This window comes from Artemia sp. Qi Xiang Cuo, chromosome 20 (assembly GCF_049724085.1).
Source record: "Artemia sp. Qi Xiang Cuo chromosome 20, ASM4972408v1, whole genome shotgun sequence".
In the NCBI taxonomy this organism is placed as follows: domain Eukaryota; kingdom Metazoa; phylum Arthropoda; class Branchiopoda; order Anostraca; family Artemiidae; genus Artemia; species Artemia sp. Qi Xiang Cuo.
The window spans coordinates 54090292-54114984 of NC_142813.1; the positions used below are offsets into that span (position 1 = coordinate 54090292).

The 24693-nt window shown below is 38.2% G+C and overlaps 1 protein-coding gene across 3 annotated transcripts in view; it reads right to left on the bottom strand.

Annotated features, from left to right (window-relative positions):
• LOC148940362 (uncharacterized) overlaps positions 1-24693 on the bottom strand; it is a 210374-nt gene that overhangs the window by 149958 nt on the left and 35723 nt on the right. For all 3 annotated transcript variants that reach the window (XM_089106167.1, XM_089106166.1, XM_089106165.1), the window contains exon 4: positions 570-674. In XM_089106167.1, the coding sequence (XP_088962293.1) occupies positions 570-674 (105 nt within the window). The remainder of the gene's footprint in view (positions 1-569; positions 675-24693) is intronic.

Sequence of the window (24693 nt, forward strand, 5' to 3'; positions counted from 1 at the left end):
TTAACCCCAAAAAACTAAAGTTTAAATCTTTGTCACGGAGTGAGCAATACCTCACTAGGCAGCGAAAACCTGTTTTTCATATAGCATCTTTGAGATTTCGATGCGGTCTTTGTCGCGTGTTGCCCAGGTTCTATACAAGTACCTTTGTTTCTAAACTATTATATTTTCATCATATTTTGCTTTATTTCATTAGCTTCACTTCTCGCGTGTTGACTAGCTAATAGAATAGTGCCTAAATTCAAAATACAGAATGGACAGTCAAAAAAAAAATTTACGCCAAAACGACTTTATATTCAATTAAACATTCGAGATGAAATAAACCGATATAATGGTTAGAACAAATCAAAGTTTTGCATTTTAAATAATAATGACTATTTAGCAAAATTATATTGAATAGATTGGAGGGGCCCAAAAACAATGTCGGCAGCCTTGAATACGACCTCTTCTTTTCAATCGATTACTGAACCAGTGATAAATTTAAGATACAATTTCGTGATATGGAATAAACAGAAGTGATTTCACATCCACATAATACATAACAACAGACCAATTTTAAATAAACAACCTACTGTTATCAAACAGGTCATCCTCCTTCTCAGATAGGTTTGTCAAAGAACCTTTGTCTTCAACTGCGTTTGAAAGGGATTGCGATATTTCAGACGACTTCTCAGGTACTGCAAAATGGTTAAAATATATTAATAATATATTAATAATATATATATATATATATATAATATATATATAAATATATATATATATATATATATATATATATATATATATATATATATATATATATATATATATATATATATATATATATATATATATAGATGACTTCTCAATATATATATATATATATATATATATATATATATATATATATATATATATATATATATATATATATATATATATATATATATATATTGAAATCTAAGTGGAAGCGGCCAAAGCTTTAAAAAAGTATCAAAAGAAACTATCAAACAACGAGTTTAGGACAATAGAGAAAACAAATGAAAAAAAAATTCGGATCTAAATTATGTCGTCTTCAATGCTTCGTCTTCAATCTTCAATTACAAAGTAATAAATACAGTGCATGTGCAATTATGAAGTTGTATATTTTGTATTAATTTGTATAATACATCTATTATGCGCAATACTAATTTCATTATTTGTATAAGATAATGTTTTCTGGAAGGGCGAGTTAACAATCGGGACATCAATGGGGAATCATCATATGCCCCCCCCCCCTAGGATTTTGAAAATACACATTTGGTATTTTCATTGAAAAATGCCATGTTTATGTTTTTACTGATTTTGAAAAAAAAAACAATTGCCCCCTAAATCTTGAAAAATACATCTCCCTACATTTCCGTCGATTGACGCGACTGGTTATCATATGCAATTTTACAGCCATGAATTTTGACAGTAGGCCTACAGATTTTACATTTGGAAAGACAATTGAAGGAGCAATCAACCGGCATATTTCTTTGTTTCCCATCAGATTTCTGTTCTATAAGGAACCTTAATTAGATAATGTCTTGAGCAAAATATATTTACACATTAGGGGAGAGGGGTGTTGGTGAAGTATTTGGACAGTGTGAATTTAGAAAACAATTCTTACTTCATAATGTGCAGAATAGGACCTAACACAGTAGGCATGCAGACCCGCTATACTTTACCCCCCGCCCCTTAAGTACCAATATATAGCCCAAAGTGGTCTCTAAAGTATTATATTTTTATCATACTTGGGCATTTAGGATTGTTTAAGCCAAAAACCCTACAAAGCAAAGTAGGATTAAAAAGGGAATATTCACTATGTGAGAAAATCTTAATACAACATTACAGGCCAAAAAATCAAGTACATCCTTAGTTGGGTACTTGACAATCGATCCTTTCTTCTCCCCCAAAGCCTAGATTTCCAAGATATTCCATACATATCCCCTTTTTTGGGTGTTTTGGCGAACTTGACCAATCTCCATAATAAGTTCGTGGGTAAGTGCCTGTTGTAATTAGGCTACTATCTTAAAATCAAAGTTGTGTAAGGGCTGGTTTAAATCTTGTTAGGATTGAAGTTTGTTTATTCTAAGATAACAAACCATTAGTTAAGCTAATATACCTGAATAGGAAGGCGTCATAACATCTAACCGTCAGGACCACTAACGTCAGTACATCGACAAAATCCGTCATAACATCGACAAAAAAAAATCCGTCAGAACCACTAACCGTCATAACATATAAAATTTTAAAACTTTAGTTTTAGGGGGTTTAGGGGGGAAAAGTTACCTAGGTTAGGTTATGATACGTATTTTATATATGCTATGCTTTACCCCACCCCCCTGATGTGCAAATATACAGCCAAAATGTTTCTAAACTATAATATACTTATTACTATTAACTATTATATAAACTTATAAATTTTTTTCGGTGTTTTGACGATTAGTCGTTCTGACGGTTAGATGTTATGACGTTTAGTGCTTGTGACGGTTAGTCGAAATGGTAGCACCCCTACCTGGATTCTAGCCAATGGCGTATCACGGATTTTAGGGGGTGGGGGCACAAAATTCTATTTTCCAAAATCTAGGAGGGCAAATGTCGTCTCCCCTCCCAATTGCCGTCACTAATTGTAGTGTATTTATAGTCCAGGACTTTTAGCTCAAAAAAGTGTTTTAGCCCGGACAAAATTGCAATATAAACGAAAATGATACCAAAATGATCAGAAAAAAATTCTGTACAACATACTAAAAGTCCCCATAAATCCGAGTGGGGCGAGTACCCGAAAAACAGGGCAAAAGGGGGAACTGCGGGGAAAATGGAAAAATGCATAACATGACAATAAAATATTTTATAGTGAGTTTTCTGAGGTTTTAACATACACTGATTGAGAAATTGACATATGAAATTAATTGTAGAAAAAGAATACTAAGGAAAATGGGGAAAAAGAGGAAAGAGGGAAGAAAAGAGAAGAATACACGGTAGGGGTAGAAAGCGGATTGAAAGATATTTTCTGGGGTATTCCTATCTGGTGATTACGAAATTGAGAACTAAAATGATATAAAAAAATTGATTAACATAAAACGGGGAAATGGGGGGGGGGGGCGGGGGAAAAAGGGAAATATACCGGGTAGGGGTAGAAAGCATGTGGAAATTTTTACAAATGTTAATACAGGAGATCTATAGAGGTTCGGCTACCCCATTGGTTCGGAAAAGGCAAAAAAAAAAAAAAACTCGAGAAAGAAATACGGAAAGATACTGAAATTACTTTATTCCGTATTCCTCGCCGTTATCAACAAGCGCGTGGGTTCGTCAACATAATCATAATCCTGTTCTAATTCGACATTCAGTAAGAGAAGCAAGGTAGACTAGTCATCGCGGAGTTCCAGTGCCGACGACAAAACCTATCCTGACGGAATGACATCTAGCGGATCCAATAGTCCCCAGTCTGCGTGGATGCTTACACATGTGACATGGTAGCAGGATAAATCTATGTACGACTATATTTTGTTGTTAAGTCAAGCATAATTTTGCGTATCAACAACTCTTCTTTCAGTACTAAGCCAAGTTTAATTCATTATTTTTCCTGGGTGCCTGACTTCATGGTTATAGTTGCGTTTCGTCAAGATTAAGCAAGAGCGACATCTACTTTTCGGAAAGGGTCTTTCGAGATGTATGACGATTTGGTGGATGGAAAGATCTCTGTGGAAGAAGCGGCTAATCACGAAGCCCTTCAGGTAGTTTCGCTACGCCTCGAATCCTTAAAATCGTCTCTGAAATCCAGCAGAACTGAGAAACTATTCATGCAGTATTCTAAAATGGTTTCGATCTTTCGGAAGTTTTTGAAAGCAGAAAGGACTAGAGACTGGAATCCCAACTTACCCTATCTTTCTCATATTCTCCCATAAATTACAGCTGCGGGGCATAATCTTTATGCCAAGTTATTTCGTCTTTTTCTTCAGATGATGCAGGAACTTAAAACATTGAATCCACATCTTTTCGGACAATGTGTAAGCAGCAAGTTTATTACCCAATGAGGAGATCACTTAGGACTGGATTGGCTGCAGAGATCGCTATCAAGAAAGTGCTGATGAAGAGCCTACGAACAGACGTAGGGCTGACACGAAGACAAAGGATGACTGAGTTTCAGAAAAACATATGGACAATGTCTATACACAGTACTCGCTTCAGTGAATGATCTAATGCAGAAACTGACGGGCCTAGAGTACAGTTCTAGTGAACAGCACGTTACTGCAACCGCAGCACGAATAAAGAGAGATACTAAGGATCTGATGAACTTCGCTGAAGTAAGGATGCTGGGACTGCTTTGAATAAAAAATATCAATTTTTGGTTTTATTGGTTGCATGTTGTTTTTTCAATTGAATCGGATATAGTCCTTACTGAAATTTGTTGAACTTGTTTAAGGAAATAAGCAAATATTACAAACGTTAGTAATTTGGGGTGGAAGATTGGAAAATTTTGTTGTTTATTTTTGTTACCTGAAGTGCCCCCCCCCCCCCTTCGTAACTGCAGATTGTAAAATGGCAAAATACAAACAGTTCGATCTTGTCCAAGCTTCATTTCAGGGATACCCCTTATGTCCATCAATAGGTATTATAACCACCACAGACCAGAAAAATCAAGCTAGAGATCTAGTCTTGTTCTACGGTACCAACTCTGAGCATAATATAGCTGAAGCTCATATATGCAACTGGAATGAGCACTTTATAGAAGCCTGCACAAAGGCAGAGAAAGAGTAAAATAAGGCTTTTGAAGAGGAGCGCCTATTCCATAATATTTTCAAGACTAAGAGTAAAACCTACCTGTCTCTACCTACTAAAACTAAAGTAAAATCCAGCCTAGCGCCGTCAACTCCGACTTCCGCAGCAGCATCAACTTTAAAGGAAATAATAAATGAAACTCAAGAGGGACTAATGAACAGTAAGTCAAACCTAATGAATGATATTTCTCGTGTCCTGTCAGACACAATGAAAGATCGCCGAGCTTCAGAAATTATCAGCGAAGATAATGTGAGCGAAGTTTATAATCCCATTTCTCTTGAATATAATGCCAAATTTGAAAAACAAAATCAATTAGCCCTTCAAAGACTTTATAATACTCTGAACTTGCTTGAAAATAAAATTTCTAAAATAGAGGACAGGATTGATCAACTTGAGCAGGATACCTCATTTGACACCCTAATTTTCTACGGTGTGAAACCAAACCCCAATGTGGAATTAATGGATAATCTTATTGAAGTGATAACAAAAAATAATGGGCTTGCAAGATTTCAAAAAAATGGACCTCTGAAAGGCTAATCGATTCCGTATGCATGCTACTGAAACTGAGAATGTCAAAATTGCCCTCATCCTGGTAAAAGTTTCAAACTAGGATATTGCTGGAAAACTGATTGCAGGAAAAAGTAAGCTGGTTAATTCAGGTGTATTTGTGTCTGAAAACCTAACAAAACAGCGTTGCGATCTATTAAACACGGCTCGCAGCACCTTTGGTCCAAGAAGTGTTTGGTCTGATCATGGACAAGTTCTAGCTAAAGTTCCGGGTGAAACTCGTATACGTAAAATAAACTATTTGCATGAATGCATTAGTATGTGACTTGTTAGCATTTTTCTTAATTTGTAAATGCCTTCCACAGTTCATTGATTTTCATTTATTTACTTTATTTATTTATTTTTTCATTTTTGTTTCTCTTTCCGTGCTAATTGTTCATTCCAATAATACCTGCTGTCCAATTAGTTATTTGTTTGTTTGCAATCATTTGACAGGTTTATCTTTTGCAGTTGATTTAAGTAAAGATTTCTTTTTGGTTCATCTGGTGACTTTAATGGACTCCAAGTAAAACCTGTGTTTGTGAATATTTTAAGTCATGAGAGTCGGCTTTGCGAGCTTGAAAATAATCCTTTCGATGTAATTAGTATCGTAAATAATTATGTGGTTCAGGCTAATCAAAGTCCGATTAATATAAACCCTATTTGTTATAGTAAATATGTTTTGGATTTGGGGGGAGAGGAGGTTACCAAAGGAAATTATTCTCTGACAGCACTTAAGCTTAACATTCAGGGTCTCTCTTCGTCAAAAGATAATTTGAGACAAATTGCTTCGGATGGACAGCCTGATGTTTTGGGTTTATGTGAGACGTTTTTGGATTCTGGCAATGAAATGCTATTGGATATCCATGGTTATAAAATGGAACGTATAAACCGCTGCAAGATGGTTAAAGGAGGTCTTGACATGTATTCACCGTAAGTAAAATGATTAATTCTTTTAGTGACCAGGGTGATGTCAACTCTTTGGGAGAACGTTTTGCTGAGTTACAAAATAATCCTTTAGATACATAAAGTATAATTAATAATTCACTTGGAAGTAGAAATAGGAATTATAATGATCGTAAATCGGTTATTGAAAGTAAATATGTTTCGCAATTAAGTAGTTCTGCCTCTTCTAAACAAGATGGTATTTTCTCTGTGCTTCACCTAAACATTCAGGGACTGTGTTCCTCTTTTGATGAGCTGAAACGGATCGTCAGTGGTGGAACTCCGGATGTTATTGGATTGTGTGAAACTTTCCTGGATTCAAAAAAGGATATGCTTTTAGATATCCAAAGATTTAGGATGGAGAGGATGAACCGGAAACAGATGGCGAAAGGTGGCCTTGCCCTGTATATTGCCGATCATCTTGTATATAATTTCCAAAGTGATTTGAGTAGCAATGAGGAAGGAATCTTTGAATCCCTTTTTATTGAGATTAAGTCAGGTTGTAAGAATTTAGTTGTCGGTTTGGTTTACAGATCCCCTAGTGGATCTATTCCTTCGTTTATGAAATTTCTAGAAGAGGTTTTGGACTTACTCCAAAAGCATCCTTGCGAACTAATCCTTATAGGGGATTTCAACCTTAACCTGCTGGATCAAAATTCTGCTTCGGCTGCAGATTTTTTGTCAATGATGCTTTCTGCGGGAGCTCTACCTTCAGTTTGTATACCAACCCGAGTTACTGAGATGCATGCATCACTTATTGATAATATTTTTTCGTCACTAGATGTCTTAGATAATTTGGTGATGATTAGTGATATTTCTGATCATTTCCCTGCTATTTCACGGTATAGGACTGCTAATCGATCGCAGCGTGAAGTTTCGCCATCTAATCTCCCTTTTTTCCATTTTGGCGTCAGTGAGATCAGTCTACTTAAATCTTGTTTGACTGATCAGTCATGGGATAGTTTGGAGTCTGAATCGGATTTTAACCACTCTTTTGATTTCTTTTATGATTCTGTAAAGGAAGGTGTCCTAGAAGTTTGCCACTAGAATCCAAAGCCTCATACCTCGAAAAGGATAGTACTGCTGAATCCGTGGATGACTCCAGGTCTCCATAAAAGCTGGAAAAGGAAAAATAATCTGTGGAAACTATACAAGGCTTCGTCATCTGCTTCTCATCATCAGCGGTTCAAGGCCTATAGGAATATATTTAATTCTCTGTGTCGGAAGGCCAAGTCTCAGTATTATCACAGGAAATTTTATGAGTATGGAAAAGATGTTCGGAAGACATGGAAAATTATTAATTCTGTACTTAAGCTTACTCCCCCTCCGCCTTCAGTTCCAACAACGCTGATAGTTGACGGTAAAATTGTCCAAGGAGAAGAAAATGTTCAGCTAGAGCTTACGTCTTATTTTACTAATATAGGAAAAACGACTGCTTCATCTGTGAGCTCTACAACTCCTCGTTGCGATTTCAGAGCCTATCTTGGACAACCATGTTTAAAGTCAATGGTCTTGAACCCTGTTTCTGAGTTTGAGGTAGCTCGGATCGTAAATGCACTTAAAGGTTCATCGTCTTCAGGGCCAGACAGAATTCCTACAAGGATTATCCGTGCCGTTCTTCCTGCTATTCTGTCACCATTGACTAAGCTTGTTAATCTGTCTTTCGTGAATGGAATTTTCCCTGAATCACTCAAGCGAGCTAAGGTAATAGTGCTGTATAAAGGTGGGTCCCGGGGTGATCCTGCTAATTATAGGCCAATTTCTCTTCTATCTGTTTTCAGCAAAATTTTTGAGAAGGCTATGCTATCCAGGCTCCTTAGTTTTCTGGATGTCAAAAATATTTTTCATGATTTTCAGTTTGGATTCCGGGCGAATCACTCTACAGAGCATGCTTGCGCATCTCTCTTGAATTTCATTCATTCGGCAATAGATTTTGGTCTTATCCCGGCAGCTTTATTTTTGGATGTTCGTAAAGCTTTTGATTCTTTGACTCATCAGATTCTTCTTTGGAAATTATCGCATATTGGTATAAGATCAAATGTTTTCTCTTGGTTTGAATCATATCTTTCTGGTAGACTTATTTCAATTGATCCGGTTTTCTGGAGCCCTTCTGAAGTAGAATATGGTGTCCCCCAGGGATCTGTTCTTGGCCCCGTTTTATTTCTGATTTATGTCAATGATCTGATTTCAGCAGTCAAGAACACCAGTCCTATAGTATGCTGCAATCTGTGTCATCCGGATGGTCCTTCGTGTCCCAATGCTACTTCTAATGAAGATTGCCTCGTTGCTTTTGCTGACGACAGCACTTTTGGGACTCTAGGGAGGACGGAATGTGACATCAGGTCTAATCTGGTGGCAATATTTGAGAGAGCAGTTTCATGGTTTGAGGCGAATTACTTGGCCTTGAATGTTACAAAGTCACATTTTCTTATTTTTTCTCGAATTGGTGTAGCTTTCCCTCAACTGACACAGCATCAGGTGTCACAAGGCTCCTTGTGTAGACCAAAGAATCGGTAGGTTCGGTTTCTTGGTATCCTGCTTGATGAGAACCTTGCGTTTAGAAACCTTATAGCCCTGATTAGGGTTAAGGTCTCGCGGAGTTTGGGTGTCATTCGAAAACTCAAACACACCTTTCCTGGATCTATTCTGAAGCTTCTTTTTTTCTGCCTTGTCCAATCATATGTCTCTTATTGCCCCATAGTATGGATGTCTACTTTTCCTTATACACTGCGGTCACTTTCTGTTATGTATGATAAAACACGGCGTCTGGTTATGGACACCAACCGTTCTTCACCAAGACCGCTTCTAAATCTTCAGTCTATCTACATTCTTTCTTGTGCTTCTTTTATTTTTCATCAGCTTCATGGCAATATTCTAAAATCTCTTCAAAAAACTCCTCAGTTTATTTCTGACTCAGCTCCATATAACGTTCGTTCGTCACATAGTATCTGCAGTCCTCCTACTCCCATTGTGTAGTCAGATTTCACTTCCCTCATCGCTTGTCATCAGGTTTGGAACTCCCTGCCTTCTTCAGTACAGAAATGCCATTCTTTTGGCACTTTCAAGAGAATTCTTAAGGACCATTTAGTTAAGAATAAAACTGAATAATTAATGTTTTTTTTTTTTTTGTCCCCTGAATGTTTAGTTCTGTTTTATGGTGGTCTTCTCTGCGCTATGACTCCCAGGCCTCAGGTTTGATTATCAATATTTATTGCTGAAACTTGTATAGTTCACTAAGGAGTAGCATTCATGATGACGGGTTAAATTTTATTGCTTTCGCACCATTTTATTACAGTCCAATAGTTATAAGCCTTATGACTGAAATAACCGATAAACGTTAATTTTGCTACCTAGCCTCAGAATTAAGCAGAGCTGATTGAACTGGGATTTATATAGTTTTAAATACAAGCTTAAATGGGCTGTACATGGCTTACGTTATGATATTTTAATATCTTGGATAAGAGTTTTGAATAATATCGTAACAGCTATTATGATGTTGGTTGTACCTGACAATACACATAATTCTGTTTCGACCATAGTAATTTGCTTATAGTAATAATTTTTTTTTTTTTCATTATTATTTTTCTTTTTGAGTCTATCTAATATAATTAATTAATTTAGTTTATTTATTCTAATTTTTTCTATAGTTTCTATTTTATCTATATTTTCTTTTCTTCTCCTTCATATGTAAGTGATCATTTTAAATTTTAATATCTGATCTCTGAGTATGTAATTCATATGTCTTCCCTCTTTGTACAGGCCAATGAGCCTTTGAGGGATTAATAACATGTAATATTGTATGTGTATTTAATGAAGAATAAAACTTATCTTATCTTATCTACTGACGTTTCTTGAATTCCTTCTAGAGAACTGTCCTTTCACTAGTTCCACAGAGCTTAGAAGTATAGGTTCCGGGCTGATTGCCCAAAAAGGCGTCAATGGAGAGGATGCTAAAGCTGTAGGTGAGCTGATCCTCCAGCGCATGGATGGCCAATCCGTCGAAAGTTTTTCATTCAGGAAGAAAGACAAAGTCGTTAAACTGGTATCCGATGGGAACATAAGGATAGATGGCGAGATTTTGCATATCGACCCTGCACTGCTTTTTCAACGTCTTTCGACTGCTGCCCATACATCTGAAAATGACATGGCAGAAACTCTACGTTACGAACTGTGCAGTTATCCGCCCGCTTTGTTTGAGAATTCTGGCATAATACGTCAACCAGACAAACCTGCACTAGCGAAAGCAATATGGTAAGAAGCGAAAACGGACTCGATTCACCACCTGCCAATGCCAAATCGTGTCACTATAGTTGACGGAGGTGGGCTGCTTCAGCAAGTAACTTGGAAGATTGGTGATACCTATGATTCAATCTATGACAGCTATGTTAGTTTCGTTACTCGACTCTGTACCTCCCCTACTGTTGTCTTCGATGGATACAGCGCTGGTCCAACCACGAAAGATGCTACCCACAACCGACGGTGCAAGGGAAGCCAGCATCAAGTGATCGATTTCAGTTTAGGGATGAAGCTCCAGAAAAAGAAGGAAGAGTTTTTGAGCAATTCTCAGAACAAACAGCAAATTATAAGCTACATCGGGGAAAAACTCAGAGCCAAAGGATTTGAAGTCGTCCATACGAAGGACGATGCTGACTATCTAATCGTGAAGACTGCCGTAACGAAAGCAGAAAACTCTGAAACATTACTTCTTGGCAACGACACTGACCTTCTGATTCTACTCTTGTATCACCTCCCGCCTAATGCAAAAACACTTTACTTCGAATCGTCAACGAACGCAAAAGAAGCAATAACACGGTTCTGGTGCCTCAACGAAGTTAAAATAAAATGGGAGAAGTATCCAGGCTACTTCTGGTAGGGCACGCACTCTTGGGATGTGACACGACCTCACGAGTTTTCGGACTTGGAAAGCAAGCTGCGCTACCTCTTTTGAAGAAGAGCGAAGTGTTCAGAAAAAAATGTGAAGTGTTTCTGAATGAATCATCGTCTTGAGATGAAATTGTGAAAGCGGGGGAATATCTTCTCCTCAGCTCGTATAAAGCACGACCAAACGTAAATATCACTAAGATGCGAGATTGAATTTTCTTGGAAAAAATCTCTTCGTCAAATACTACGGCGTTTGTTAAGCCTGAAAGGCTTCTGCCAACCGAAGCTGCAGCTTCATTCCACTCCCAGCGAGTGCGCCTCCAGGTATCCCGTTGGAAAGGGGAATCAGCTGACCTCGATCCGGCTGACTGGGGTTGGGTCCTCAGAGACCATAAATAGTCACCTGTGGTGACCGATTTGTTGCCCGCACCTCAGACTCATTTGAGTGTCGTGAGATGCAACTGTAAGACAGGCTGCGAGAACCCGCGATGCAGCTGCAAGAAAAATGGATTAGCGTGTATGTTCGCGTGCGGAGAATGTCAGGGTATCAACTGTTTGAACAGGGACAACGAGATTGTCGAACACGAGGAGCTCGACTAGTGACATCAATGCTGTGTTTTTCAAGTCAACTCTACTGCCTTAAAAAGTGCAGATTTTACCTATAGTTACTGAAGTTCTTTTTTTAGTTTTTTATTAAACGATATTGCCTTTGAAAGTACAAATTTTACCTATAATAGCTGAAGTTTTATACTGTGATCACTGCCAAGCGGGTGTTTTCTTTATGTTTAGTAATTCAAATTGTTGTAAGAAATGTCTGTGATTCAAGAAAGTAAAAGTTTGATAATTAAGAGAGTTATTTTGTCCATAGGCCCAATTATTAGGCAATATCAGCTGTCTCAGGAGTCAGGCTTCCCTTCCACCTGTCCTTGATATCCTCAAATTCTGTTTGTTTTTCATAGTTCTTGTTTTTCTTCTTTTAGTTTAGCTGTCAATGTTTGGATAATTAGACAGAAAAACCCCGGAAAACATATTTCAAACTGCTTTCTCGCCCTGAATTCAGTTGTACCTTTTCTTACCATCTTTACCCCTTTTCCCCCATTATGGTGGGACTCCTGTTCGGTATTTGAGTTTAGATGTGAGTTTCGGGATCAGCAGATAGAAAGACCCCAGAAAACATATTTCAAAGTGCTTTCTACCCCTACCCTGTATTTTTAAATTTTTTCCCCTCTTCCCCCTCTTCCCCCCGTTTTCCGTAGTATTTTTATTCTATACTGAATTTTAGATGTCAGTTTCGTGATCAGCGTATGGGAAAGCCCCAGAAAACTCACTTTGAACTATTTTCTGGGCATGTTCAGCATTTTTCCCAATTTCCCCCGCATTTCCCCTGTTTTTCGGGTACTCGGCCCACTCGGATTTATGGGGACTTTTAGTATGTTGTACAGAATTTTTTTCTGATCATTTTGGTACCATTTTCGTTTATATTGCAATTTTGTCCGGGTCAAACCCTAAAAGTCCTGGACTATTACCCTGAATTTTCTTCAGAAAGGGTTTTCACGTAGACCTTGCGGTCTCACTTGTGCGGGAAAAATAATATAAAGAAACAAGTAAAATAACTGTCTTGAAATGCACCTAACAAAATTAAGAATAAATGTTTAACCTCCCATCCCAATCAATAGCCTAATAATTACTAAACACATTTGTCGACTTCTTATATCTATCGTCTTAGTATAAATCATTGTCACTTTCTCAGCAAAATAACAATTTTAGGAAACTACTAACAAATTAAAATTTGAAGATACTGATTACAATGCGCAAACGCAATAGAGAAGCAATAATTTTTAGTGAGGTTGAATTTCTTTTTAGGAATTTCTTTTTAACTGTATATAGGGAAACCAAGAGTGTATATACTCATGGCCTGTTATAAATGAACCCAAGGGGTCAAAATTACATTACCCTTCACATTCTCTTTTGTTATTTAGATACCGCACGTTCCCCGGATTCTGAACAGCCAAAAAACAGGCCGAAGAAAGGAGTCAGTTTATTACCAAGCTTTAAGACGTAAGTTTTTTATAGCCCCCCTTAGTTTACGAGGGAGATCAATTCCAACCATTCTTATAAGGTTGAATCAATATCTGAAATGAAGGGATTGTTTTGAAATGTCAGCGTTTGTAGGGCTCAATACGTTTATGTGAATTAATTAAAAAAAAAAACTTTTTCTACAAAACAAGTTTTTCAAAGAAAAGCAGAGCTCCATTAAGCCAAAAATGAGCAGAAATAAATTCAAATAATCTTCCAAGCGTAAAACTACCACAGACCACCATCAATAAATAAACAATAAGTAAAGAACGATGTGGGCACAATGTTTTTTTTTTTTTTTGGTTTTTCTCCATACCCTGGCACTTCGTATCAAAAGAGTTGTCGTAGTAAGTTCGAAAAGGGCTCATTCGATTGGAAATTGGAGTGGCTAGTGCCCTTTTTAATATTTGAAAGTGATTGGAGGCCAACTAGCCCACGCCCATCATTCCCCCAAATACATCCAATCAAAATTTTGAGATAGCCATTTTGTTCAGCGTAGTTGATTTCCCGATAGAAAATATATTTTTGGGGAGGACACTCCCCCACAACCCTCAGGGCAAGGGTTTTAAGTTATACCCCGGGTGTAGACAAGGTTTTCATAGACGACATTGTCGTAAAAACTTCAAAAAAGGCTCATTCGAGTGCAAATTCAAATGGCTAGTGCCCTTTTTAATGGTCGAAAGTGATTGGAGGGCAACTAGCCCCCCCCCCCACACATCCAATCAAAACTTTGAGATAGCCATTTTGTTCAGCGTAGTTGATTTCCAGATAGAAAATATCTTTTTGAGGAGGACACTCCCCCACAACCCTCGGGGCAAGGGTTTTAAGTTATGCCCTGGAACATTTAAGGTTTTCATAGAAGGCGTTGTCGTAGAAACTTCAAAAAAGGCTCATTCGATTGGAAATTCAAAGGGCTAGTGCCCGCTTTAATAGTCGAAAGTGATTGGAGGGCAACTAGCGCCCCCCCACGCCCCTCATTCCCCCAAACACCTCCAATCAAAATTTTGAGATAGCCATTTTGTTCAGCGTAGTTTATTTCCAGATAGAAAATATCTTTTTGAGGAGGATACTCCCCTACAACCCTCGGGGCAAGGGTTTTAAGCTATGCCCTGGGGGTATATAAGGTTTTTATAGAAGGAGTTGTCGTAGAAACTTCAAGAAAGGTTCATTCGATTGAAAATTCAAAGGGCTAGTGCCCTTTTGAATACTCGAAAGTGATTGGAGGGCAACTAGCCCCCCCCCCACGCCCATCATTTCCCCAAACACATCCAATCAAAATTTTGAGATAGCCATTTTGTTCAGCGTAGTTAATTTCCAGATAGAAAACATGTTTTTGAGGAGGACACTCCCCCACAACCCTCGGGGCAAGGGTTGTAAGCTATGCCCTGGGGGCATATAAGGTTTTCATAGAAGGCGTTGTCATAGAAACTTCAAAAAAGGCTCATTTGATTGGAAATTCAAAGGGCTAGTGCCCTTTTTAACAGTCGAAAGTGATTGGACGGTAACTAACCCCCCTCTCACGCCGACCTTTTCCCCAAACACATTCAATCAAAACTTTGAGATAGCCATTTTGTTCAACGTAGTTTGAAGTTCTGGAAATTAGGTCTTTGAGGATGACAACCCCCCTCAAAGCCCTCAGGACAAGGTTTGTCAGTTATGCCCTTGGGGCATATTAAGATTTTATAGAAAGCGTTGTCGTAGAAACTTCAAAAAGGACTCATTCGATTGGAAATTGATATGGCTAGTGCCCTTTTCTATAGTCAAAAGTGATTGGAAGGCAACTAACACTCCTTTCACGCCCAACATTTCCCCAAACATATCCAATCAAAATTTTTAGATAGCCACGCAGTTTAAAGTTCAGGAAATTATACCTTTGACCAGGACACTCCCTCAAGTCTTCAGGGCAAGGGTTTTAAGTCATGCCCTGGGGGCTTATAAGGTTTTTGTTGAAATCTTTGTCGTAGAAACTTCATAAAGGGCTCTTTCAATTGAAAATTGAAAGGGCTACTGCCCTTTTTAATAGTCGAAAATGATTAGAGGGCAACTAACCCCCCTTTCACGCCCACCTTTTCCCCACACAGATCCAGTCAAAATTTTGAGATAGCCGTTTTATTCAATGAAGTAGAAAGTTTTGGGAATTAGGTCTTTAAGGATGACAACCCATCCCCCCACAACCCACAGGGCAAGGGTAGTAAATTATGCCCTGGGAGCACGTAAGGTTTTTATAGAAAGCGATGATGTAAAAATATCAAGAACAGCTTATTCAATTGAAAATTGAAAGGGCTAGTGCCCTTTTAACAGTCGAAAGTGATTGTAGGGCAACGAACCCCCCTCTCACGCCCACCATTTCCCCAAACAAATCCAATCAAAATTGTGAGATATCCATTTTGTTCAACGTAGTCGAAAGTTCTGGAAATTAGGTCTTTTAGGATGATAACCCCATCAGATCCCTCAGTGCAAGAGTTGTAAGTTATGCCCTGTGGGCATATAAGGTTTATATAGAAAGTTGTTCTAGAAATTTCACAAGGGGCTCATTTGATTGGAAATTAAAATTGTCCTTTTTAATAGTCGAAAGTGAGGGGAGAGTAATTAACCTCCCTCTCACGCCCACCATTTCCCCAAACACATTCAATCAAAGTTTAGAGATAGCCATTTTGCTCAACGTAGATGAAAGCTCTGGAAATTATGTATTTAAGGATGACAAACCCCCCCAGAGTCCCCAGGGCAAAGGTTGTAAGTTATGCCCTGGGGGCATATAAGGTTTTTAATGAGAGTTGTCGTAAAAATTTCAAAAGGGACTCATTCAATTGGAAATTGAGAGGGCTAGTGCCCTTTTTAATAGTTGAAAGTGATTGGACGGTAACTAACCCCCCTCTCACACCCACTATTCCCCGAAACACATCCAATCAACATTTTAATATATCCATTTTGTTCAACGTAGAAGAAAGTTCTGGAAATTAGGTCTTTGAGGATGACAACCCCCCTCCCCCAGGGCGAGGGTTGTAGGTTATCCCCTAGGGGCATATAAGGTTTTTAATGAAAGCGTTGTCGTAGAAACTTCAAAAGGCCTCATTTGATTGGAAATTGAAAGGGCTAGTGCCCTTTTTAATAGTTGAAAGACTGGAGAAAGACTAACACCCCTCTTACGCCCACCATTTTCCCAGACACATCCAATCAAAATTTAGAGATAGCCATTTTGTGTAACGTAGTTGAAAGTTCTGGAAATTAGGTCTTAGAGGATGACAACCACCCTCCCAGCCCTTAGGGTAAGAGTTGTAATTTATGCCCTGGGGGCATATAAGGCGTTTATTGAAAGTGTTGTCGCAGAAACTCAAAAGGGCTCTTTCGATTGGAAATCGAAAGGCCTAGTGCCCTTTTCAATTGTTGAAAGTGATTGGAAGGCTTGACATTTTCATAGGCAGAGAACGTAAAGTTGCCTAAGTAAAGAACGATATGGGCAGAATGTGTTTTTTTTCTCCACCCGGGCACTTCGTATCGAAGGAGTTGTCGTAGAAACTTCAAAAAGGGCTCATTCAATTGAAAATTAGAGTGGCTTGTGTCCTTATTAATAGTCGAAAGTTATTGGAGGCTAACTAACCTCCCCCACGCCCATCATTCTCCCAAACACATCCAATATAAATTTTGAGATTTTGTTCAGCGTAGTTGATTTCCAGATAGAAAATTTGTTTTTGAGGAGAACACTCCCCCAAAACCCTCGGGGCAAGGGTTTTAAGTTATGCCCTGAGGGCATAACTTAAGTGATTGGAGGGCAACTAGCCCCCCCCCCCCACGCCCATCATTCCCCCAAACCCATCCACTCAAAATTTTGAGATAGCTATTTTGTTCAGCGTAGTTAATTTCCAGACAGAAAATATGTTTTTCAGGAGGACACTCCCCCACAACCCTCAGGGCAATGGATTTAAGTTATGCCCTGGGGGCATATAGGTTTTATAAAAGGTGTTGTCGTACAAACTTCAAAACAGGCTCATTCGATTGAAAATTCGAAGGGCTAGTACCCTTTTCAATAGTCGGAAGTGATTGGAAGGCAACTAGCCACCCCCCACGCCCATCATTTCCCCAAACACATCCAATCAAAATTTTGTGATAGCCATTTTGTTCAGCGTAGTTGATTTCCTAATAGAAAATATGTTTTTGAGGAGGACACTCCCCCACAGCCCTCAGGGCAAGGGTTTTAAGTTATGCCCTGGGGGCATATAAGGTTTTTAAAGAATATGTTGTTGAAGAAACTTCAAAAAAAGCTTATTCGATTGGAAATTCAAAGGGCTAGTGCTCTTTTTAATAGTCGAAAGTAATTGGAGGGCAACTGCCCCCCCCCCCACGTCCATCATTCCCCCAAACACATCCAATAAAAATTCTGAGATAGCCATTTTGTTCAGCGTAGTTGATTTCCATATAGAAAATATATTTTTGAGGAGGACAATCCCCCACAACCCTCAAGGCACGGGTTTTAAGTTATGCCCTGAGGGCATATAAGAACGATGTTGGCACAATGTAATATTTATTATTTTTTTTTTCCTTTAGAGCAGGGCACTTCATATTGAAGGGGTCGTCGTATAAACTTCAAAAGCGGCTCATTCGATTGGAAATTAAGAGTTCTAGTGCCTTTTTTAATAGTCGAGTGATTGGAGGGTAACTACCCCCCCCCCACGCCCATCATTCCCCCAACCACATCCAATTAAAATTTTGAGATAGCCATTTTGTTGAGCGTAGTTGATTTCCAAATAGAAAATATGTTTTTGAGGAGGACACTCCCCCACAACCATCAGGGCAATGGTTTTAAGTTATGCCCTGGGAACATATAAGGTTTTATAGAAGGCGTTGTCGTAGAAACTTCAAAACAGGCTAATTCGATTGTAAATTCGAAGGGCTAGTACCCTTTTTAATAGTCGGAAGTGATTGGAGGGCAACTAGCCCCCCCACACGCCCATCACTTCCCCAAACACATCCAATAAAAATTTTGTGAAAGCCATTTTGTTCAGCGTAGTTGATTTCCTGGTAGAAAATATGTTTTTGAGGAGGACACTCCCCCACAGCCCTCAGGGCAAGGGTTGTAAGCTATGCCCTGGGGGCATATAAGGTTTTTATTGAAATCCTTGGCGTAGAAACTTCAAAAAGGGCTCATTCGATTTGAAATTCAAAGGGATAGTACCCTTTTTAATAGTCGAAAGTGATTTGAGGGCAAATACCCCCCCCTGTGCCGCCCACCTTTTCCCCCAACACATCCAATCAAAAATTTTAGATCGCAATTTTATTCAACGTAGTTGAAAGCTTTGGAAATTAGGTCTTTAAGGATGACAGCCCCCCCCCAACCACAGCCCTCAGGGTAAGGGTTGTAAGTTATGCCCTGGGGCCTATAAAGTTTTTATTGAAAGCGTTGTCGTAGGAACTTCAAAAGGGCTCATTCAATTGAAAATTGAAAGGGCTAGTGCCATTTTTAATAGTTGAAAGTGATTGGATAGCGACTAACGCCGCTCTCATGCCCACAATTTTCCAAAACACATCCAATTAAAATTTTGAGATATCCATTTGTTCAACGTAGTTGGGCGTTCTGGAAATTAGGTCTTTTAGGATGATAAACCCCTCAGAGCCCCTCAGTGCAAGGGTTGTAAGTTAGGCCCTGGGGGCATATATGGTTTATATAAAAACCAAAAAAGAGAAAAATCTAAAAAAAAAACAAAAAAAAAAAACACGAGACTGTGGCCAGTGGAGAGAAAAGAAAAGACAAATGCAAAACAACGCGGATATTTCGTCTGTATCCAAACAAGGCGTCTTCAGCACGAAAGAAAAACAAGATAAAACTAAAAACCAATAAAACCACCACCAAAAAAAATTGTACAATTGGCGCAAACTGATCCACGTAGGGAAAAGGGCAAACTGATCCCTACGTGGATCAATTTGCGCCAATTGTACATTTTTTTTGGTGGTGGTTTTATTGGTTTTTAGTTTTATCTTGTTTTGTTTTTATCCTGTTCTTCTTGTGTTTCATTCTTTCTGAAGACGCCTTGTTTGGATACAGGCGAAATATCGGCGTTGTTTTGCATTTGTGTTTTCTTTTCTCTCCACTGGCCACAGTCTCGTTTGTTTTTTTTTTTGTTTTTTTTTTAGATTTTTCTCTTTGTTGGTTTTTGTCATGGCTGGCCAGTTCGGCTTAAGATCTTTCATGGTTTATATAGAAAGTTGTTGTATAAATCATAGGCAGCACAATCGCGCTGCCTAAATAAAGAACGGGGACACTCGAGAACGAGACAAGAAACGGGGACTAAGTGAAGAGGAGGACACTCCCCCACAGCCCTCAGGGCAGGGGTTTTAAGTTATGCCCTAGGGGCATATAAAAACGATGTTGGCACAATGTATTATTTATTAATGTTTTCCTTTAGAGCAGGTCACTTCATTTCGAAGAAGTTGTCGTAGAAACTTCGAAAAGTTCTCATTCAATTGTAAATTGGAGTGGCTTGCGCCCTTTTTAATAGTCGAGTGATTGGAAGGCGACTAACACCCCTCTCACGCCCACCATTTCCCCAAACACATCTAATCAAAATTTTTATATAGCCATGCTGTTTAACGTAGTTGAAAGTTCTGGAAATTCGGTCTTAGAGGATGACACCCTAACATCCCCCTAACTGACCTTAGGGTAAGGGTTGTAATTTATTCCCTGGGGGCATATAAGGTGCTTATAGAAAGCTTTGTCGTTTCCAAAAAGGCTCATTCAATTGGAAATCGAAAGGCCTAGTGCCCTTTTTAATAGTCAAAAGTGATTGGAAGGCTTGACATTTTTATAGTAAAGATCGAAATGGGTATTATGTATTATTTTTTGGTGTTGTTGTTGTTTAGACCAGGGCATTTCGTATCGAAGGAATTGTCGTGGGAAATTTGAAAAGGGCTCATTCGATTGAAAATGGAAAGGGCTAATGCCCTTTTTAATAGTCGAAAGTGATTTGAGGGCAACTAATCCCCCTTCCACTCCCACCCTCCCAACCCCCCTATTTCTGCTCTTAAAATTTAACCAAATCAAAATAGCGTAAGTGTATCCAAGCTATCCAAGAAAGTAAACAGATTTTTTTGCGAATGGTATCAAGTTTTCCATTTCAGGTCAACTAGAGGAGGTATGAAACTAAATTAAAGAGTAGGAGAGTGGGGTAATGGCGGTCACCTAAGGCAAAATGAGAATAAAAATTAAAAGAAAGATAAAATTCAAACCTAAACACGTTAAATCTCTAGCATAGTATATTTTACCTATTGAATACTTGAATTGAGCCTTAATCAAGATTACATATAAGCATTAAGCATTGTTTTGCCAAACCAGCTTTGACCGGTATTACCCCCTATCATAGGGGTAATGGCAGTCGGTAATGTCATGTTCTACTAAAGGGCTGTAAATAAAAAAATGTGGGAAATTTTAATGACATAAACACGTTAAATTGAAATCATCATATTTATATTGTTAAATAATTCATTATTTAGTAAATTACAAAAATGTAATTGAAAGTATGGGCATAATTAGAAATCAATTATTTTAAAAAAAAAAAAAAAAAACATATTTCCATAGCAAAAAACGGCTTAAATAATTAAAGCGCCAAAAAAAAAAATTCACATAACTTATGAGCTTGCAAAACTTTAAGTCAATTTTACTTTCTTGAGCACATGTCACATAAATAGCCCTCAGGATTGTCCCATCCAGAACATTCTTGATGTGCCCATAATGCACAAGAAGTGCACCGATACCACATTTCTCCATCTTTCCCGGTGTCTTCGCAACAGAAACAGGTTTCTTTGCCGATCTCTGTCAAACATAGCTCACTTTCTGATTCGTCTTCACAAATGATTTTTCTCATCAATTGAAGTGTCGGAGTCAGATTCAAAAAGTTTCCTGATCATTTTCTTTTGCTCCACTTTTTGTGTTTTTCTTTCAGGAACAGCAGGCTTTTTCTTTTCTCCTTTAAATTCTTTTTTTACTCGCTTAGTTCTTTAGTTCTTTTCTTCTTTCCTTTTTAGTTTTTCCTTGATCTTGGTTTCTTTTTCTTCTCGCTTTTTTTTTTTCTCGAAGCAGGATTTTCATCGGTGTTGAAGTCAAGATATGAGAATGTTGCTTTTGTATCGCTCCTTTTCTTGGCTTATCAGCCCAATTACTGCATCCAGGTAGAGGAGAAATCTCTTGTATAGACACATTAATTTGTGTGTTAGGCTGAATATGAACTTCATCACGTAGGACAGAGGATTCTAAGTTTTGTTTAGTCGTGACCTCGTATCGGCCTACTTTTACGATGTCTTCATTTGCAGTAGCTTTCAAGGAAACGTCCACACAAACAGCCGTTAAGTCTTGATTCTTCTGGAGGATGTCCTCTACCAAAAAATCCTCATCTGTGAAAACTCCTGGATTAAGAGGATGGATCCCAGTGTTTTTGAACCCACTTGTTGCCTTTGCAATCGTAGCAACTGGTGAATATGCCTTATTGAATATCTCTGCTACATCGTAAGGGGTTATTTTTACTAAATTCCTGGATTTCGTGAACAAATCACATTCCCTTTTGTAAGCAGCCTTCAAAGGCGAGTAAAATACTAGATCCAGAGGCTGAAGTCTATGTGATGTATGGGGCGATAGTGACACCATAACAATCCCTTTCTCCCTACAAATATCATATGCTTCAGCTGAGCAATGAGTGGAATGATTGTCCAGAATAAGAAGCATTTCGGTGTCATTACTAGCATGAGTAAACTGAGCAAAGTCTTTTAACCAAACAACGAACAGTTCTTCATTGATCCAGCCTGTCTTAGAGCATGAGTAAACTGATCCAGGTGGCCCATTTTTTTCTAGGAGTGGGGACATACGAGCTCGAGGAAATATGAACATTGGTGGAGCATAAAGCCCTCCCGAACTCATTGCACACACAACTGTGATGTTTTTTCCCCTTTCCCAACTTGTTATAGAACCCATACGCTTTTGGCCGTGTTCTACCAGTATTAGACCAGGGTCCTCCACAGTGGTGATCTCTGTTTCATCTACGTTCCAATAATTGGTATCTTTATATTTGTATTTATCCATAGCCTGTTAAATTTTGGAAAAAAACGATTTACTTCCTCTTTATTAAACCCAATGGCTCTTCCGATGCTTGTGGCTTCAGGTTTGCGCACACTAATTTTGTTTCTGTCCATGAATCCTTACATCCAATCCAAGCCGGCCATTTTTGTTTCATTATCAAATCTATGGCTTAATAGGTTTCTTTCTGCATATTCAAATGCAATTTTTCTTAACTTCAGTGCAGGGATGCCGTAAAAAATCTTTGATAAAGTTTTTACATGGTCAGCTAGAGCTGCTTCGTGAACAGGATGGAAGACACACTTCTTGCCTAAGCTTGAATCGGAATCAATCCCACTCTTCGTTCGTTCTTGCAACGTGCTGAATGGTATGTTGAATTGATCAGCAGACTTTCGAATGGATAATCTTCTAGAAATGGCTGTCTTTGCTTTCTTTAAGTCCTCTGCAGTCCATGCAGCTTTATCTGTTTTCCTTATGTATTTTCTGGGCATCTGAAACATAGAAAAAAAATGAGTACTAATGGGGTAATGCCGGTCATGACTGCCATTACCCCTAGCGCGGTGACCACCATTACCCCAACCGCATGGTTATTATTTAACGACTAAAAATCAGAATATCAGAACTTAAACCTTAATAAAATGGTACATGATACAACAATATGACTTACCTTGTTATTGCGAGATAAGTCTCGTTCCGTGAAATGTAAACAGAAAGAGCTGATAGTGGATTAAACTATTGTCTGTCTTATAAGGTGAAACGTCAAAACAGTCTTTCTTACACAACAGACAAACTAAGGCTGGCAAGATGCCGAGCACTCTAGTAGTATTTCCATAAACTGTCTCGAGATGGCAGCACCCATCGGTGTGAATCTGCGTTATCCACTTTACGAGAAATCATAGTGACCGCCGTTACCCGCTGACCGCCATTACCCCAGTCTCCCCTACTATTTGTGTCCAGATTTTTAAAAGGGTGTATGTTGTTAAAAAATGCTGAAAATTTTTCTCCAGCATACAAATAGCAGGCAAAACTATAAAATCTTAAAAAACGAAAATATTTAAAGTATTATTTTCTTTTTCCCTGAAAAGACTATGTCAATATAAAAGAACAGAAATTAATTTTAAAAACTTTTCCACAAAATAAGTTTTTCAAAAAAAGTAAAAAACTCCATTTAACAAAAAATGAGCAAAAATAAAATCAAATAATCTACCAAGCGTGAAACTACCACAAATCAGTATCGATAAATAAATGAAACCCAAAACGAACAGAAATTACAATAAATAATCGATTCAAGCTCAAAACAAGCAGAAATTAAGATAAGTTGGGCGCAAAACCCCTGAGCCTTCCCAAGGCCAGGAGAAAATTTCCACTTTACTGAAAAATTACAAATGAATGTGCATTGTCAGTTTAATATACATATACTGATATTTAGTCATCAAAATTGTTAATATTATTTGATTTATTAAAGTTATAAAAGTAAAAACATCCACATTTTTTTCAGTAAAAAAAAAGTGTTTTAATTAATCTATGAAAATAGTAAACTTCGTTTTTCTTAGAACAACAGTCATACATATGTGTTTATTAGTTTTGTTTTCAGGGGAGGTCGCACCAAAACTGCGGTTGTGTCGTTAAGCATTTGGAACCGGCTCATTTGAAGGGAAAATTCAAGTTCTAGTCATTTTTAAGTAAGAAAAGAGTGCGTCACAAATAAGTGCCAATTTAAGCTACTGTGATAAGGGCCGTATCCAAGATTTTGTCTCGGGGGGAACGAGGAGGGGATTACAAAAGGATTTTCGGTTGTGCATTATATCCAACACACGAAAGAAGTCACGTTTGGTTAATGATAATGAAATAAAATAGGATGAATATATAATAGTTTATAAACAAATTTGGGCTATATATTTGAACATTAGTAGGGGTGGGGGTGGGGTAAAGCATAGCATATATTAAATACGTAACCTAACTTAACCTAGCTACCTCCCCCCCTATATCACAAAAAACAACATTTTAAATATTGTAAACTCAATGAGAAACCGCGCTTTGCAATCAATTTATCTCTTGTAAATATCCGTTTGACGGGTGTCCATTAGTATTTCTTTGTACAGTCTATAGTGCTGTGTTGGATATAATGCACCAGTGCCAGTTTTTTTTTTCGGGGAGTTTTACAAAAAAAATACTTTATAAACGCATCAAAATTTTGTATTGTACAAAAATGAGTATTACAAACATTTCTGGGGGGGGGGGGAGTTCAAATCCCTGAACCCCCCCCCCTGGATACGGCCTTGAATGTGAGCCATGAAAAAGGAGATTATTTTGTCCCGGACATACTTAAAATATTTTTAAACCACAATTCATAAACAGCCAATTGATTTTGAACTAATACCCTTGCATGCCCGGTTGCCAGGGGCGGATCC